At 40.4% G+C, this 17166-nt stretch overlaps 1 protein-coding gene across 5 annotated transcripts in view; it reads left to right on the forward strand.

Moving 5' to 3' along the window:
• The window catches only part of BAG1 (BCL2 associated athanogene 1), a 49726-nt gene that overhangs the window by 29652 nt on the left and 2908 nt on the right, over window positions 1-17166 (forward strand). The window contains exons 5-7 of one of the 5 annotated variants that reach the window (XM_027875121.1): window positions 5516-5623; window positions 13036-13098; window positions 13596-14292. In XM_027875121.1, the coding sequence (XP_027730922.1) occupies window positions 5516-5623; window positions 13036-13098; window positions 13596-13781 (357 nt within the window). In that variant the 3' untranslated portion in view covers window positions 13782-14292. Of the gene's footprint in view, window positions 1-5515; window positions 5624-13035; window positions 13099-13595; window positions 14293-17166 lie in introns of those variants that run through there. The other 4 variants (XM_027875123.1, XM_027875122.1, XM_027875124.1 and 1 more) reach the window with 4 other exon arrangements.

Genomic DNA, 17166 nt, shown 5'->3' on the forward strand with positions numbered 1-17166 from the left:
TTCCTTTTATCTTCAATCTTTCCCATTGAGTCCTTTTTCTCATTATGTGGCTAAAGTATTTTAAACTTCAGCTTTAGTATTTGACCTTTCAGTGTCTTTAAAGACTTTATTGCGCTGTCTTGGGATCCAAGTAGAAAAACAGTTAGTAATAACTCACATTTATATAGGGTATTACAGTTACAAAGCACTTTATATAATGTCTTCTCATTTCTTCCTCACATTAACTCCATGAGGCAGTGCAGTCCCCATTCTGCAGATGAGGAAATTAAGAGTTAAGATTGGGTAGAACTGACTTGCCCAAAGTTACACAGCCAGTAAGTAAAGGAAGGTGGAACTTGAATCCAAGTCTTCTGATTCCAAATTTGGTTGTTGACATCATATTGTTTTTTATTATGTTAAATGATGATGTTTTTGTCTCTGCAACCCCATGATTGTTTATTATTAATGGAGTTCAACTAGTTTTTAACCTAAAAATAAGGGCTTCTTTTCTAGACAGGTCACACCTTCAAAGCTTTTACTAGTATTAGAGTTGGGAGAGCATTTCATTTAGAGAAGATACATAGAATGGGAATGTCGATCTCTGAGAGACTTAACATTATGGCTGGCAGAGGATTCTGGCAGTGGTCATCTCAGGGTGCTGAGGGATTACATTGTGAGGGCAGGGAACCTATTTCAGGGTGATGGAAGAGTGGGAGCAGGGGAGTCAGTTTGTGGCATTGCTCAGATCTGATCAATTATAGATAAAGCATTTTCTGTGGGGACTTCAGTGGGGTTTTTCTTCCCCCCCCCCCCCCCAGGGAGAGGGAGAAATCCTAAAGGTGGACTTTGATGGTTCTGGAACAAAGCGCTAGGTCTGAATGGAACCTCTTGGAACAGACCTTTAAACCCCCATTTTTTTTTCTTGCCCACATCCTGACCAGTATCCTCAAGGGAGGAAATCTCTGGATGATAAAATCTGCCCCATCATTTCCCCTGATACTTACCAATGAACACCTCGTCTCCATACTGTACTTCCACCAATACTGCAGTTATCCTCACTCTGCCGACAGCTCTCAGAGCCAGAGATCCAGCCCTAGTTACTTTAAAATTCCAGTCCTGCCTCACCAATTGTCAATTAGACATTTCAACATAGATGTCCTGTAGGAATCTCAAACTCAACTAGTTCGAAACAGAACTCATTATCTTTACCCCAAACCAAATTCCTCCTCACTTCCCTCTCTCTATTGAGAACACTATCATCCTTCCAGTCACCAGGTTTGAAACCTGAGAATTGTTCTGGCTTTCCTTCTCCTTCCCCCTCCCCCTGAACCCCCATATCCCAACAATGGCCAAGTCTTGTTGATTCTCCTACTCCCAGTATCTCTTGATACCATCCCCTTTTCTCTACTCACATAGCCACCCTTCCCCTACCTCCCCCAGTTCAGAGACCCTTTAGATGGCTCTTTACTATTGCCATCCCAGCTTCCAGTGTCTCCCTTCTCTAACCATCCTTGACATAGCTGCCAAAATAATCTTAAAGCATAGAGCTGGCCTTGTCACTATCCTGCTGTGGAACCTTCAATGGCTCCCTATTTCCTCCAGGATAAAATACAGGTTCCTCAGCTTGGCATTTCAAACTCTTCATAATCTGGCTCCTTAATTACTCTTCTACTTTTCTCTTAATTACTACTTTATTATTTAATTACTACTTAATTACTCTTCTTTCTTCTATTCTTTAATTTCTCTTTTCCTCCTCTGTCTTTCACCATACACTTTGTTCCCCAAATTTGGTATTCTGTCTCTCACTTCCTTGCCTTTGCATTGGCTATTCCACAACCTTAGAATGCACTTCTTCTCTATGCTCTGCCTCTTAGAACACCTAGCTTTTTTTCTTTTTTTTTCTTTTGCGAGGCAATTGGGGTTAAGTGGCTTGCCCAAAGTCACACAGCTAGTGAGTGTTATGTGTCTGAGGCCAGATTTGAACCCAGGTTCTTCTGACTCCAGGGCCAGTGCTGTATCCACCGTGCCACCTAACTGCCCCTATCTAGCTTTTTTTCAAGCCTCAGTTCATGGGCCATCTCCTGCCAGAAGTCTTTCTTGATTCCCCTTGGTTGTTTGGGTTCCCTTCCAACTCTGAAATTCTGGGATTCTGTGAAAATCTTTGAGACATTTGTTGAGACATAATGAGAGCTGTGGGAAGAGGAAACAAGACCCAGAGAGAGGTAATTAGGGCTGGGGGTAGTTATTTAAATAATCATGTAACATTAGATTAGGAGGCAGCTAGGTAGTGCAGGGAATAGAGCACTGGACCTGGAGTCAGGAAGCCCTGAGTTCAAATTCGGCCTCTGACACTCACTAGCTGTGTGACTGTGGGCAAGTCACTTAACCTCTGTTTGCTTTAATCCACTGGAGAAGGAAATGGCAAACCAACTCCAAGAACAGTATGGTCCATGGGCTAACGAAGAGTCGGTCATGACTGGACACACTTAGGGATCATCAAGTCCAACCTCTTATTTTGTAGGTTGGGAAACAGAGGTGTAGAGAAGTAAATGTCTACATTGAGAATGTAGGAGAAGAAAAAGGGGGCTCAGGAAGGTAAGAGTATAGTGTCATAGAAACCAAGGAGTAAGAAATGTTCAAGAAAAAGTTTGGTCAGTAGTGTCCTAAGTTGTAGGAGGATAAGGAATGAAAAAAAGACCATTGAACTGAGGAAGTCCCTGGTGACCTTAGGTTGTGCTAGACTTTTGGGTAGCGACAGACACCATTTTGAAGAAGTTTTCTGAAGAATGAGTGAATAGATGGTAAAGAAGGGGAGTCAGGGAGTGTAGACTACTCTTTTGAGAAGTTTGCCCGGTTGTTAGCTTGGGGAAGTAGAAGTCTTTAGGGAAAGATACTTTAAGGTAGAGGAAAATGAGCCAGTGAAGGAGAGATTGAAGATAGAAGAGACAAGAGATAAACTGTTAGAACACAGCTTGTGCTCTTGGACTTTAGTTTCCATTAGGCAAAGGAGAAGCCTGAGGAATGGAAGGAGGAGTAGAAATATTGATGATGGCTCTGTATCTCTCTCATTCTAGAAATTCCATCCAAGGCTCTCGTGGCTGAGAGAGGGAAAGTTGAGGTGGGGAAACTACCCTCCTTGTGGCCCCAATTCTCCAAATCAAATTATTGTTACCAGTCATAAATATAACATTTACCTTCATATAGGGCTTTATCATTTATAAAGTACTTTCATACATTATCTCATTAGATCCTCACAACAAGTGCATGAATTAGATATGGTAAGGGAATCACATGGTATCACGTCAAAGAGACTTATTCTTGAGTCCTAGCTCTGCCACTAACTAGCTGTATGACTTTGGGCAAGTTACTTTACCTTTCTCAGCATTCTTTTTTGAAAAATCAAGGGGATGATGAAACATACCTCCCTCTTTTCAGCAGAAGAGGAGAATTCTTAAGGTGGAATGTTGTCTGCATCATTATATTTGTTCACTGTATTGGGTATTTTTGCTTAACTGTCTTTCATTGTTGTAAGGGAGGGTAGACCAATTCTGAGGATTATTATCCAGAGAGATTTAGTGAAAATTAAAAACCCAAGGGACCGAGTAGGCAGGCAGGCAGACAGATAAAACATGGCAGGGTGACTTCCTTGGAAATCCATACTCACAGATGATGTCAGGGTTTCCTTGAGCTTATACTTAATTATCCCTTACACATTTCAACTTTCCCCATAATAGTTTCAATCTTTTGTGGGTCAGCATAAAAAATTAAATGGGAAATTTTGTGGAGTTTTGTGGAAGCTTCAGACCACATACAAAGGCCAGCAGACGACTCAGAAAAAGTTTAGAAACTCAGAAATGCATAAAATATATGTACATATTGTATAATATCAACATATTTTATCTTTTAATACCATAAATATACACACTTCTTCTCTGGCACAAAAGGAGAGCCAAAAAATTTTATGCGGATTTTCCAGATGGCAGGGGCGCCTAACCCCTTGTGATGGGAAGGGGATAAGTGTACTGTCATGTGCCTCCTTGGTTGGGGAGTGTAAGTCTTGCAGCCTTTGGCGCCACCTAGAGTTCAAAGGCTCGCACGGCAGAGAGTGTCAGGTGTATTTCATAAAAGTCAGAGTATCTTAAATTGGGAAGGAGGCAATTTAATCTAAACATTTACTCTTTGTGGGGACTCCCATTCCAGCATTTTAGACAGATGGTCTTTTCACCTCTGCTTGAGCACATGCAGTAATGTGAAGCTCACTATCTCATAGGGCAGCTCACTTCATTTTCAAACAGCTCTAATTCACAGAATAAGATAATCTCAGTTGGAAGGGTCCTTGAAGGTTGTAGTTGTCAGGAAATTCTTTTTTATATTGAGAAAAAATATTCCTATATCTTGTATGCCTTTGCCCTAATTCTGCCTTTTTGAGTCACCTAGAATAAGTCTAATCCCTTTTCCATTTGATAAATCTTCACATATTTATAAACAGGTATGGTAGGTACCCTAAGTTCTCTCTTGTTCCGGCTTCATCCCCTAGTTGAATTGAAACTATGATGGGGAAAGTTCAGATGTGCATTTCTATGGCATTTTAAGGTTTGTGAAGAACTTTATGTGTTGTCTCATTTGATTCTTATTCCCATTTTTTACAGATGAATAAACTGAGGCTGAGAGTGGTTAAGGTACTTGCCCAGGGTCACGCAGCTAATAGGTGTCCGAGATAGGATTGAAACTCAGGTCTTCTTGACTCAAGTCCAGCTCTCTAGCCCCTGCACCACCTAGCTGCCTTAGTAGAAAAAACATGGTGGGTGGGGAGCAGGCCTGGACACTATCATTTCTATGACCAAATCAGATTCAACTGATATACTCCCTCAGTGATGGTGCCAGTCTAGTATATGTCACTGAAATGAGCACTAATTTTAATACCTGGCATTTATATAATGTGCTTGCTTAATAATAATAAGAGCTTATAAAGTATTTAACATACACTATCTCTTATGATCCTTAAAACTGTTTAGTGAAGTAGGTGCTGTAGTTATTATTATCCCCTTCTTATGGATAAAAAAAACCGAGACTCAGAGTTTATACCTTAATAGTAAGTATTGGAGGGAGGATTTGACTCTTAGGTCTCTCTGGTGTAGCACTGTATCCACTGGACCAATGTCATCACAGAGGTCCCAAAGTAACCCTGACAAATCAGATGTCAACCCCTGTCCTTCCTGGATGTTCCATCCTACAGAGCAGTCTATGGCTTCACTGTTTGAAACTTGAAGGATTCTGGGATGCAGAGGATTATGCCCATTTCTCAGCCTTTAGTGCTTTGGGGCTGGCTGCACGCTGGCTTTACTGACTTGCTTCACTGATCCATGTGTGAAGAGGCCCTGGGGTCAGATGAAGGGTACTGAGGCCCAGTTTTGTCTTCAGTGACTCATATCAGGCCCGGTGTTATCTGCTTTCACTTGGCACCGTGACTTGTCCAGCTATTGGATATTTAAAACAGTCATGCAAATCCCTAGGAGTAACATCTTTCTCCATGCAGGGTTTTCTAGCCAAGGGCTTGCGAGCTGAAGCTCTCAACAAACTTGACAAGAGAGTAAAAGGAACCGTTGAGCAGTTTATGAAGATCTTGGAACAGATTGATTCATTAGTGAGTAAATAGTTACATAAGCAGAGTAAATATTCTTAGAGACATATTTCTGACTTGTTGTGTTTCCCAGTAATACTTTGATAATGCCTGTATTTATATATGAGACAACATATGAGATGCTCTTGATTTTCTAGGCTTATAGGAGAAAGTTGTGTCTAGACACAAACAATATAAAGGAAAACACCTTTTCCCCCCACCCTCTCTCTCATTCTTATTATTTATCGAAGTGGCTAAGGTCCCTTGTAGCTCTAAAATTCTATTTTTTCCCCTGTCTCGTCCCTTCCCTGGACATAGGACCATAAACCCATAATAAATGCATCTAGGGATGAATAGCAAGGCTATAGGGCCTCAAGGAATTGATGCTGCCCACCCTCATCTCAATCCTTCTGTCCCTTACTCCCTGTCCCAGGTCTGTATCCCCCCCCTCAATTGTTGGTATAAATTAGAAAGCTCAGACAGTTATCAAGTTGTTTTGCAGACCCGAAACTACAGTTGCTGTTTAAGCAGTTGCAAACATTTGCGGACAAGAGGGAGGGTCAAATTAAAGGGCTAGAGAAGGGGGTTTTTTGGTGGGTTTTTTTAGAGCCCCTCAAAAAATTATATTCAAAAATCAGGAGTTTTCAAAGATAAGTCTGCACTTGACCATGGCTGTTGTCCCATCAACCGCCTTTTACATCGGAATAAGTTATAATCCGACTTTTACCTCCTCCTGCTTACCAAGTACAAGATTGCTTGTGAGGCTTCCAAGGTTCAGGTTCCCATACCTTGATCCCTTCTCTGCCTTTGTAGACTTACAATAATTACCAGGCCCCTCTTGCTGAGCAGGACTTCCAGTCCTCGACTCGCTCCTGTCCAACTCTCCTCCGTTGCTGCCTATGCCCCAAAGTGACAGAAACCGTTTCACCTGGATACCTGCTGGTAGGTATCCTTTTAGTCGTTAGAAAAGTGGACTTCCTCATTGTTCTACAGTTGCTCATCATGGGAAAGTCAGCTGTGGTGCTGGCTTTTAGAGAGGATGTTCTCTTCACTAATATTTCAAGGCTTCTACCAGGTCTTTCTTCTGTATGGTCATAAGGCACCATTATTTGGGTCGAGTCTCTTGCTGAGAATCTCAGTTCAGTCTTGGGCTCAAATAATGGCTATTCTGTGCTTGACCTCACTTCCTGACTCCCCTGGGGTCCAGCCACCAGCTGACATCTATTGAAATAACTACTGTTATCAGCTGCCAGAAATAGTAATAATCATACTTGCTTATGTTTATACGGCACTTGAAATTTTACAAAGCACTTTATGATTTCTTCCATCTTTGGAGGAAGCCCATTTCTCCAAGGGCGTGTCTGTGGCAAGTGTTGAAAAATCCTTTTTTTTCTTCCTACTATGTAATGCAGACTAGAGTAGGAGAAAAAAACACTAGGCTTAGAGCCAGATGGTGGTTGTTTTTGTTCAGCCATTCAGTTGTGCCTGATTCTTTTTGATCCTGTAGACTCTGGCACACCAGTGTGGTTTTCTTGGCAAACATACTGGAGTGATTTGCCCTTTCCTTCTCCAGTAGATTGTTAGGTGACTTGCCCCAGGTCACATAGCTAGTAGATGTCTGAGGTCACATTTGAACTCAGGTCTTCCTGGCTTCAGGCCCAGCACTCTATCCACTGAGCTACTACTAGGCTTAGTCCTTGAGATCATGGGTCTAAATCTTAACTCTGCCACTTAATACCTGTATGAACATGGGCAAATCGCTTAATCTGCTTCTCTGGCTAAAACGAAGAGGTTAGATTAGATGAATTTTTGGATCCCTTCCAGCTCTAAATCTATAATCTTTGATTTCTGATTTTTCTAACAAATTACTTCCTTTCTTGACTTCATGTAAGCTTAGCAACTAAAAATGATCTCATTATATTAGGTATATATATACACATAAGTGTTGTGGGCATGTGTCCATCCTCATTTGCTTTCAGGCTATGAATGACTGTGGATAAAAATCTTTGTAAGAACTACAAGATACCTTAAGAGTATCTACAGTATCAGTTATCAGGGAGAGTATGTTCCTGGAGAAACAAGCTTTCTGAGTGTAAGAATTGCCAGTGTTTTTCCACATATAAAGTGGCATCAATAAAATATGGCATGTAAGGTTCTATCCAGAAGGTACAAAGGGCAGCAAATGAAGGACGAATTCTTCTTTAAAATGAGATGGTTGGAATTTCTAAGGACCCTTCTATGCCTGGATCTATGATTCTCTGATGCTTCACTGTAAAATTTAGAAAAGACAGTCACCGAGGAAGGAATGACTTGTTCCACTTTCTCTTCCATTCTCCAACTGCCATGAGATGGACTTTTGAAGAAGCAATGAAATCACAGCATTTCAAAGCTGGAAGGCACCCTTGTTTATAAAAACAGAATGCATCAATAAAACTTTTTTTTAATAGCTGTTAGAGCTGACCCTGCAGCATTCAATATGCTGGCCGTAGCTGGCATCACCTACGCCAGTGGTGCCAAATTGAAATAGAAATGGGAGCCACTATTCCGTACATAGGGATCCCTTTGGGTCACATATCGACTTAGTTTTCAAATGTAAAATTATCTGTGTTTTATTGTATCTTTATATATTTTATTAAATATCTTCCAGTTACATTTTAATCTGGTTCAGGATTGACTTGGGGCCCCAAATTTGACATCTGTGTCCTAGAACATGACGTACTCCAGCCTAAACACTTAAGTTTGGAGCTGCAGGTTTGGTAAAACTAATTCATGCTTGACTTTTAAAATTACACAATTTTAAATTTAGCATAAAATAGAGTTACAGTTGTTTTCTGTCTAGCCAAATCCCTGAACTTCTTTGCTGAAGTGATCTAAATACTGCTTACCTAAAGTGCGTCGAGACATAATCAACTGCAAGGATGCAAGAAAAGATGCAGAAACAGTCGAGTCAGCACTTGATTTGCTCATTGGCCCAACCAAAACCCTGATCTTTTCTCCAGCCACTCTAGCTCTCTGGGCAAATCCACCTTTCTGAACCCCAGTTTCTTGCTCTATTACATGAGATTGGATTAGATGATCTCTAAGGTCCTATCTAGCTTTAAAGCTACGACCCTATGGCAAGAAAAGAGAAAGAGCACTGGAAAGCCCAGAGATCTTCAAGTTATAGCTTCAACACTTACTAGTAACTTCTTTGGGCCTCAGTTTCCTCATCTAAAAGATGGGGATAATGATATCTGCCACTACTTACCTAATGGGGTTATTCTTAGGAAAGTGCTTTGTAAACCTCATAGTGCTATAAAAATATAGGTTATTATTAGCATCAGTACTAATATTAATATTTAATAAGGAATAACAACAATAATATATTTTACAAATAAAAGGTTTTTCTGCTTTTGCCGCAGTTATCTGCAAAAGTAAATAATCAAAACATATTAGTCCTGCCAGCATTGCAATTAATTAAGGTTTTAAGGAAAGGGACTGAGTTCTGGAGATGGCAAATTTGGAATCAAGGGATCTCCCTAGATTAGAGATCATTTCTGTGGACTGGAAAGGAGCAGCAGAAGAGTAAAAAGATACCTGGACTTCTAGAACCCAGAAAACCCAGATTTTTCTCCTGGCTTTGCTGTTAACTAGCTATGTGACCTTGGGAGAGCCATCTAACTTCTCTCCTTTACCCCCACCCCCATCCTCATTTCCCACTTTGGTTTTTCTCAACCATAAAGTGAGACAGTCATCTCTAAGGTCCGTTCTATCATTCTGCCACACAGCAGTGAGTTATGAGTAGGAAATGACCAACCAAAATGGTCTGGAGTCTAGAACGAGCCATGGTCATAGTGTACTTTGCATTAATAGTTTGATTGTCTAGAGATCAGAACTAGAGTTAATTGGGAGGTGTTGGTGAAAAAAGAAGTAATGCCAAAGCAATGGGAGTAAAAGGGAGCTGATAGCAGGGCATGGGCTACTTCCTAGCAAGATGAGCAAGCAGCCAGAGATGGGGACAGGATGAAGTAGAAAAGAGAAACAGGAGAGGAACCAACCATAAAGACTTAGTTTGATATTTATGAATACTTTCCATGTGTCTAAATGCAGGGAGAGGAGATGAGACGGCTACACAATAGTACATTCCACGTGACCTAGATATAAAAGGTCATATCATAAGCAAATTAGAGAAGGGAAGGACATATGTTTCAGAGCTACATATGGGGAAGAATTTTGACCCAAGGGACAGGGATAAAATAGACAATGTTGTTATATGAAATTGAAAAGTTTTTATAGAACCAGTTATTGATGCAGTTAGAATTAGAAAGAAAATGGTTGACTGGGAAGAAAACTTTGTAGCATATTTCTCTGATAAGGGTCTGATATTTAAGATATGTAGAGAACTGAATATAAATATGTAAAAAAAAGAAGAGCCATTCCCCAGTAATAAATGGTCAAAGGTTATGAATAGACAATTTTCAAAAGAAGAAATGAAAACTATAAATAATCAAATGAAAAATGTTCCAAATCACTAATAATGACATAAATGCAAATTAAAACATTTCTGAGGTTCTATCTCACCTATTAGATTGGCAAAAATAACACAAATGGAAAATGACAATTGTTGGAGGGGCTGCGGGAGGTCTGGCACCTCTGCACTGTGGGCAGAGCTGTGAATTGCTTTGGCAATTCTGGAAAGCAATTTCAAACTATACTCCCAGATTTCTTAAAGGGTGCATACCCTTTGATCCAGTGGCATCATTACTAGACATATATTCCAAAGAGATCAAATGCAGAGGGAAAGAACCCACATGTACAAAAAGATTTATAGTAGCTCTTTTTATTGTAGCAAAAAAATAGAAATATCATGGGGAATGGCTGAACAGATATTTTTAGTATCACTTTTTGTTGTAACCAAACCAAAAGAAAAGAAAACAAAACAAAACCTTAGAAAATATTAGGGAATGGCTGAACAAAGTATGTTATAGGAATGTAATAGAACATTCTTGTACTGTAAGAAATGATGAAAGGGTCAGACTCAAAGTGACCTGGGAAGACTCGTATGAAATGATACAGAGTGAAGGGAGCTGAATTTAAGAGAACAATGCATTCAATAATTATAGTACTTTAAAAGAAAATAACTTTAAAAGATTTCAGAACTCTCAAAGCAGTTATGGGTTATCACTCTAGAAAACGGATAATGAAGCATTATTCCGACCTCTGGGAAGAGAGATAGTGGACTGTAGCTGCAGGATGAGACGTACATTTTCAGATATATCCCATCTGTGAATTTGTTTTGCTTGACCGTACTTATTTGTTACAAGGAAGGGCCAGTTGTAGAGAGGGTTGTGGGAGGGCAGTTAGAGTGATAGTGGGCCTGATTCATTTTCCACTCCTGAAATGGTGAGGAGGTTGACAACAATCTAGCTAGGCAACTGCAGATTTCTAGCCTGGAATAGAAGATTCTGGATATGGAGGATTCCAGAGAAGAGGCCGGGCAGAGGAAAGGCAGTATCGGGTAGAAGGATGGGGCATAGCTAAAGACTAGGCCAAGAAAAAAATGGATTGTTTTTTTCCTGGACTATGATGCTTTTTTAGTCTTTTCTGCTGTTTTATCACCTATTTCTTTCTTTACAAATGTGAATATCCTTCAAGATTCCCTTCTATTCCATCCATTCTGTTCTTTTCCTTTTCCTTCTCACTCTATACTGTTCCCCCTTGATATTCTATCATAGTTCGCACCAGTTCAATTATCATCTTTATGTAGATGACTCTCAAATCTATACATTCAGCCTGAATCTCTCCTAACTACAGTTCCAGCTGCCTGATGGACATCTCATACTTAACATGTCCCAGGTAGAACATCATTTTTCTGTCAAACCTGTCCCGCCTCCAGATTTCTCTATTTCTGGTGAGGTCACTGTGGTCCTTGATGTCCTCTAGGTTTAGAACCTCAGACGCAACCTTGACTTTTCCCTTTCCACTCCACACATTCAGCCGTTGGCCAAAATCTTGCCATTTCTACTTCCTCTTTTCTCCACTCTTTGGGCCATCATCCTAGGTCAGGCCCTCATCATCTCACAGGGATAAAAAAAAGACATCCTCTTTTCTGCCTATCAACATCAAGATGATGCATGGCAGTGAATGGGGGCAATAATAATACAGGGCCTGGTAGATTTAAGAAAAGGCCAGGAGCAGAAAATTAGAGGCTAGGTATGGGAGTGACCCAAGCCAAAGCAATGCTTTGATTAAGGTAGAACCAGAGGAGTGGCCTAGAAGAATAACCCAGAGTTGGGGTGCACATAGATCCCAGAGGTCTGTTGGCCTCTTTGTGTCCATAGTCTCCTTCCTTGTAAAGTAAGGATGTTGGACTAAGATAATCTCTAAGGCCCCTTCTAAACCAAAATGCTTATGACTATTGATAAAGAGTAAGACAGTGTATTGAATCCAGGTAGACAGTCAAAAACCAAGAAGACACAGAAACAAGAAAGTAAGAAAATGTAATAGGACTTTAACTGGGCAAACAGTCAGGAGCCAGGAAATCCATGGATATTAAAAGGGAAACACCAAACAGTCAGAGGAATGATTTACTTTAGGAGAGTGAGCTAACTCCTGAGTCAGCATACTGTCTGACGATTGTCCCATTCTGTGTGGCAGCATGCCACCCCTGGGACCCTGGCTCAGGGCTTTAGTAGTGCCCCTGCTCTACTCCAGGGACTGTTTGATCATTTTTACTCTTTTCTCACAGTTCTGACCACTAACAGTCTGTTCTGTCAAGCAGGTCATGGTGGTGACTTGGAAACCCAGAGAATCATTATGCAGTAACCTAGAATGGCTCTAGGTTCTGTGTGTGTGTGTGTGTGTGTGTGTGAGATACAAAAAAGTTGAGTACAAAGTTCCTGCCCTTACAGAGCTTATAGTGTAGATGTCAAGTTAAAACAGTTAAAGAGTGAGACAGCATGTATCAGTAGGGTTTGCTTATACAGTACAGGCAAACCAAGAGAAGGGAGATATCACGTGGCCTTGAGCATCCGGGTAGATGGTGCTTAATATATATGGATACAAGCAACTTTTGGAGACCGTAGAAAGTTGCAATTTGCATTTTTGGAGAGAATTTCCATCTCACGAAGTGACAGCCTCTTAACATTGACATAAACTGGATTTGTTAAAAATGGATCGTAAGATCATGGGTCTGGAGTTTGAAGAAACCTTAGAGACCAACTATTCCAACCCCTTCATTTTACAGATGAGAAAACTGAAGTTGAGGGAGGTAAAGGAACTTACCAATGTCATCATCCAAAGTGGAACTTGAAGCCAGAGAACTCTGGCTTTGGAGCTAGTGTTCTTTCCACTGTACCAAACGATTTCAAAATCCATAGTAGTCGTTTTCAGAAACAATATTTTTCTTGTGGTGATTTTTTTGAGGATTATTCATCTATTACTTTATATTTCTGCAGACTCTTCCAGAAACTTTCAGAGATTGTAGACTGAAAAGAAAGGGGTTGGTGAAAAAGGTTCAGGTAAGTTATGGAGAAGATGAAAAATCTCTTTGGCATTTTCTGTATATTCAATAGCCAACATTCAGTAATGGGCTTATATCCAACATTAGCCACAGGGAACCATTAGAAAACATCCACCAGTACCTTTCCTGTGCTTGGATTTGTAAATTTACTTGTGTAAGGAAGAATAGAAGCTGAAAGGGAATCCGATTCCTTAGAGCTCATTTCTTTCTTACTTAGCTATTATGTTATAGATATGATTTGGAAGTGTGGCCTGACCCCTGTTGGTAGGGAAACTTTCTTCAACCTGAGACAGATTATCCATGTTTTTTGGTTATTACCAAATAAGTACTTGTTGATTGATTGGACGTCCAGACTCAGCTTGGAGACATCTTGTGACAGAATTCACTATCTCCTGAGATAGCCCATTCAGTTTTTAATAGCTCTCATTGTTAGGAAGTTTTTACTTAAATTGAGCCAAAATCCACCTCACTATAGCTTCTACCCATTTTTCCTAGGTCTGCTCTTTGATGCCAGATGTTACAAGTCTAATCCCTTTTCTGTATAACGGCCCTCCAAATGCTGATTTCCTTCAAAGAATCCTTACAGGATGTCAACCCCAGCCCCCTCACCGTCCTGCTAACCTTCGTCTAAATGCTCTGCAATCTGTCAATGCTCTTTTCCAGCTAAGGTGTTCAGAATGAATGCAGTATTCCAGATGTGTTCTGATCCGTCTATTCCCCACCCTCCACCCCCAACCCCCAGGATAAGTACAGAAGGACTGTTGCCTCCTTATTCTAGGCAATTTGCTTCTTTTAATGCAGCCTAAAGAGTATGTTGGTGTATTTGGCTGACATTTCATACCGTTGGTATATATCACGTTTTCTAAAATTGCAGTTTTACTTTAAAATAGATGTCATTTGTTTTTATATCATAGTCATTTCTAGACATAGTCATCTGTCCCCTGTCCCCCTCCCCCCACTTCTCATAGCTATGTCAAACAAACTACTGTTCTGTACTTATGGAATTGATTTTTTGAACAAAAGTATAGGATTTTACATTTTTCTTATTTAATTTCATGGTGAGATTTGGCATACTGATTTAACCTGTTGAGATCTCTTTGAACCCTAATTGTAATTCTAATTGTTAGCTTTATCTCTCAGCTTTGTGCCATCTGAAAATTTGATAAGCATGCTATATATGGCTTCATCCAAATCACTGAAAAAAAATTGAATAAAATAATGTCAATAAACATTTGTTAAGTGTGCCAGCCACTCTGATAAACTCTGGGGATACAAACAAAGGTGAAAGACAGACCTGCCCTCAAGGAGTTTACAATCTAGTGGAGGAAGACAATATCCAAAAGAAAGCAAAAAAGCAAGGAGGGGAGGGGGAGTAAATACCCAGCCCAGCGTGGAGGGCATGACGGAGAAGAGTTCAGCCAGGTGGGAAATGAAGAATTAAGCCAAGTATCAATCTCTGGGACACTTGGTCATTAATTCAGTGCTAGATCCGTCTCCCTGTAGTGTCATATGGCCTATAGCCCACTTCTCTTCATTTTGTCCTCAAAGCATGAAAGACTTTGTCATACACTTTGCTAAAATACTGGCATCCCATGTGTACAGCATTCCTCTGAAAAATTCTTATCAAAATACCTTGTCAAAAAAAGAAACGACAATTGTCTGGCATGATTACTATCTTCAATTGCTGTTTTCAGTTGATTAGTAAATCCCTGCCAAATCCCTCGTGAAAAAGAGAGAGAGAGAGAGAGAGAGAGAGAGAGAGAGAGAGAGAGAGAGTGCTTTCAGCTGTTATTTGGGAGGTTTTAGATAAACATCTAATTCTCAACTTTGAATTCACTGTATCTTCTCTTTTTTCCCTGTTGACTGAACTTCTGACACCTCCCATCTTGCTGCCTTGCTCTGTTTCATTGTTTCCTTTTCCCCTGTGGGAGAAAAACTCTGGACTCTTCATTTTAACCAAAATGGGGATTTCTTGGTTTGTTGTTTTTTGTTTTTTTTTTGTGAGACACTCAGGGTTAAGTGATTTGCCCTGGGTCACACAGTTATGAAGCGTCAAATGTCTGAGGTCACATTTGAACTCAGATCCTTCTGACTCCAAGGCCAGAGCTCTATCCACTTTGCCACCTAGCTGCCCCCAAAATGGAGTTTTCTTAATAAGTATGTGTAGCATCCTATCAGGGGCTAATTTCCCAACTCCCATTCATATTGATGAGTCTGGTCCCCAAAAGCAGCTAAGTACTCCCCTCCTCGGGGCTCTAGGCACAGCCTGAATAGAATGGGGTTTTTATTACAGTTGCTCACAAGTCCCCACCACTGTGCAACCCATTGATTATCAGCAAGAGCTAATTAGTTTCCCCAATGCTGTAAGATCACTCTCTTCACAAGGTCCTGGGGAATAAATATGACCAAAGTATAAACTCAAAAGTCCTGGTTTCTGGAAATCCTTTTCTCTTTTTACGGAGTCCCCATAAACTTCTCTTCAGGTGTAACTCTCTTTTGTTGTTCAGTCATTCAGTTGTGTGTGCATCTTCATGACTCCTTGGACCATGTTGTCCTTGGAGTTTTCTTGGCAAAGATACTGGAGTAGGGGGCAGCTAAGTGGCACAGTGGATAGGCACCAAACCTAGAGTCAGGAGGACCTGAGTTCAAATGTGGCCTCAGACACATAACACTTACTAGCTATGTGATCCTGGGCAAGTCACTTAACCCCATTACCTAGCCAACAACAACGACAAAAAGATACTGGAGTGGTTTGCCATTTCCTTCTCCAGTGGATTAAGGCAAACAGGGTTAAATGACTGGCCCATGGTCACATGGCTAGTAAGTGTCTGAGATCAGATCTGTGCTCAGATCTTCTTAACCCCCGGCCCAGCACTCTGTCCACCTAGCCACCCCTTATTTTCTTCTGGGCTCCTAGTGTCAGCATCTCTGTAGAGTCCTGAAGTTGCCCTTCCTTGATATCTGGTTTGTCCTCAGCGTGTCCCTCAACTCCTGATGCAGACATTGCCACCAGCCACTGCTGCTCCAGTAGACATGGATACTGATAGTCATTCGAGGTCTTCTGACCTTTCAAAATTCACAAAATTAATTGGTAAAGGAAGAAGAGATCCTTGTGGTTCATAGTCATAAAGGATTTTACATACATTATCTCATTTGAGTTTCACAGTAGCTATGTCAAGTAGGTAATAATATTTAAGGTTTTTTTCATATTTAAGGTTTTTAAAGAGAAATGTTGAAGACTTGGGATCAAGAAGATCTGGGTTCAGATCTTGCCATTGACATACTTAACTAGCTATGTGACCTTGGGCAAATCACTTAATCCTTCTGAGTCTCAGACAATTCTCAAAGATTTATCATTTTTTAAATAGTATTTTATTTTTTCCAATTACATGTAAAGATAATTTTTAACATTCTTTTTATACAAAATTTTGAGTTCCAAATTTTCTCCCTCTCTCCCTTCCCTCCCCCTTCCCTAAGATGGTAAGCAATTTTATATAGGTTATATATGTGCAGTCATGTAAAACGTGTTTCCATAAGAAGAAACAGAACAAAAGGAAAAAAAAAACACACAAAAAAACAAAGTGATCTGCACTTAGGCTCCATCAGTTCTTTTACTGGAGGTGGATAGCTTTTTTCATCAGAATTCATTCATTCTGAACTGTCATTGTATCGCTAAGAAGAGCTAAGTTAATCATAGTTGATCATTGCATAATATTGCTGTTACTGTCTACAATGTTCTCCTGGTTCTGCTTACTTCACTTTGCATTAGTTCATGTAAGTCAAAGATTTATCTACTAAGTCATAGGAAGAATGAAATTCTTTCCATATATCAGTGGAAAGAATTCTTGCCCTGATGAAATCAGAGATCCTTATCACTCAGTCACTCAGCAAGCTTATTAAGAGCTTACTGTGTGCCAGGCCTTATACTAAGGGCTGGGGATATAAGCATCTGGGGCCATCTCCACTCATCCTGATGTATATCTGGCCTCTGAACCAGATGGCTCTGGAGGAGAAAGTGAGGCTGGTGGCTTTGCACAGCCCTCCCTCCCTTAAATCCAGTTCAATT

Source organism: Vombatus ursinus, unplaced genomic scaffold (genome assembly GCF_900497805.2).
Source record: "Vombatus ursinus unplaced genomic scaffold, bare-nosed wombat genome assembly UNPS02014807.1, whole genome shotgun sequence".
Lineage (NCBI taxonomy): Eukaryota > Metazoa > Chordata > Mammalia > Diprotodontia > Vombatidae > Vombatus > Vombatus ursinus.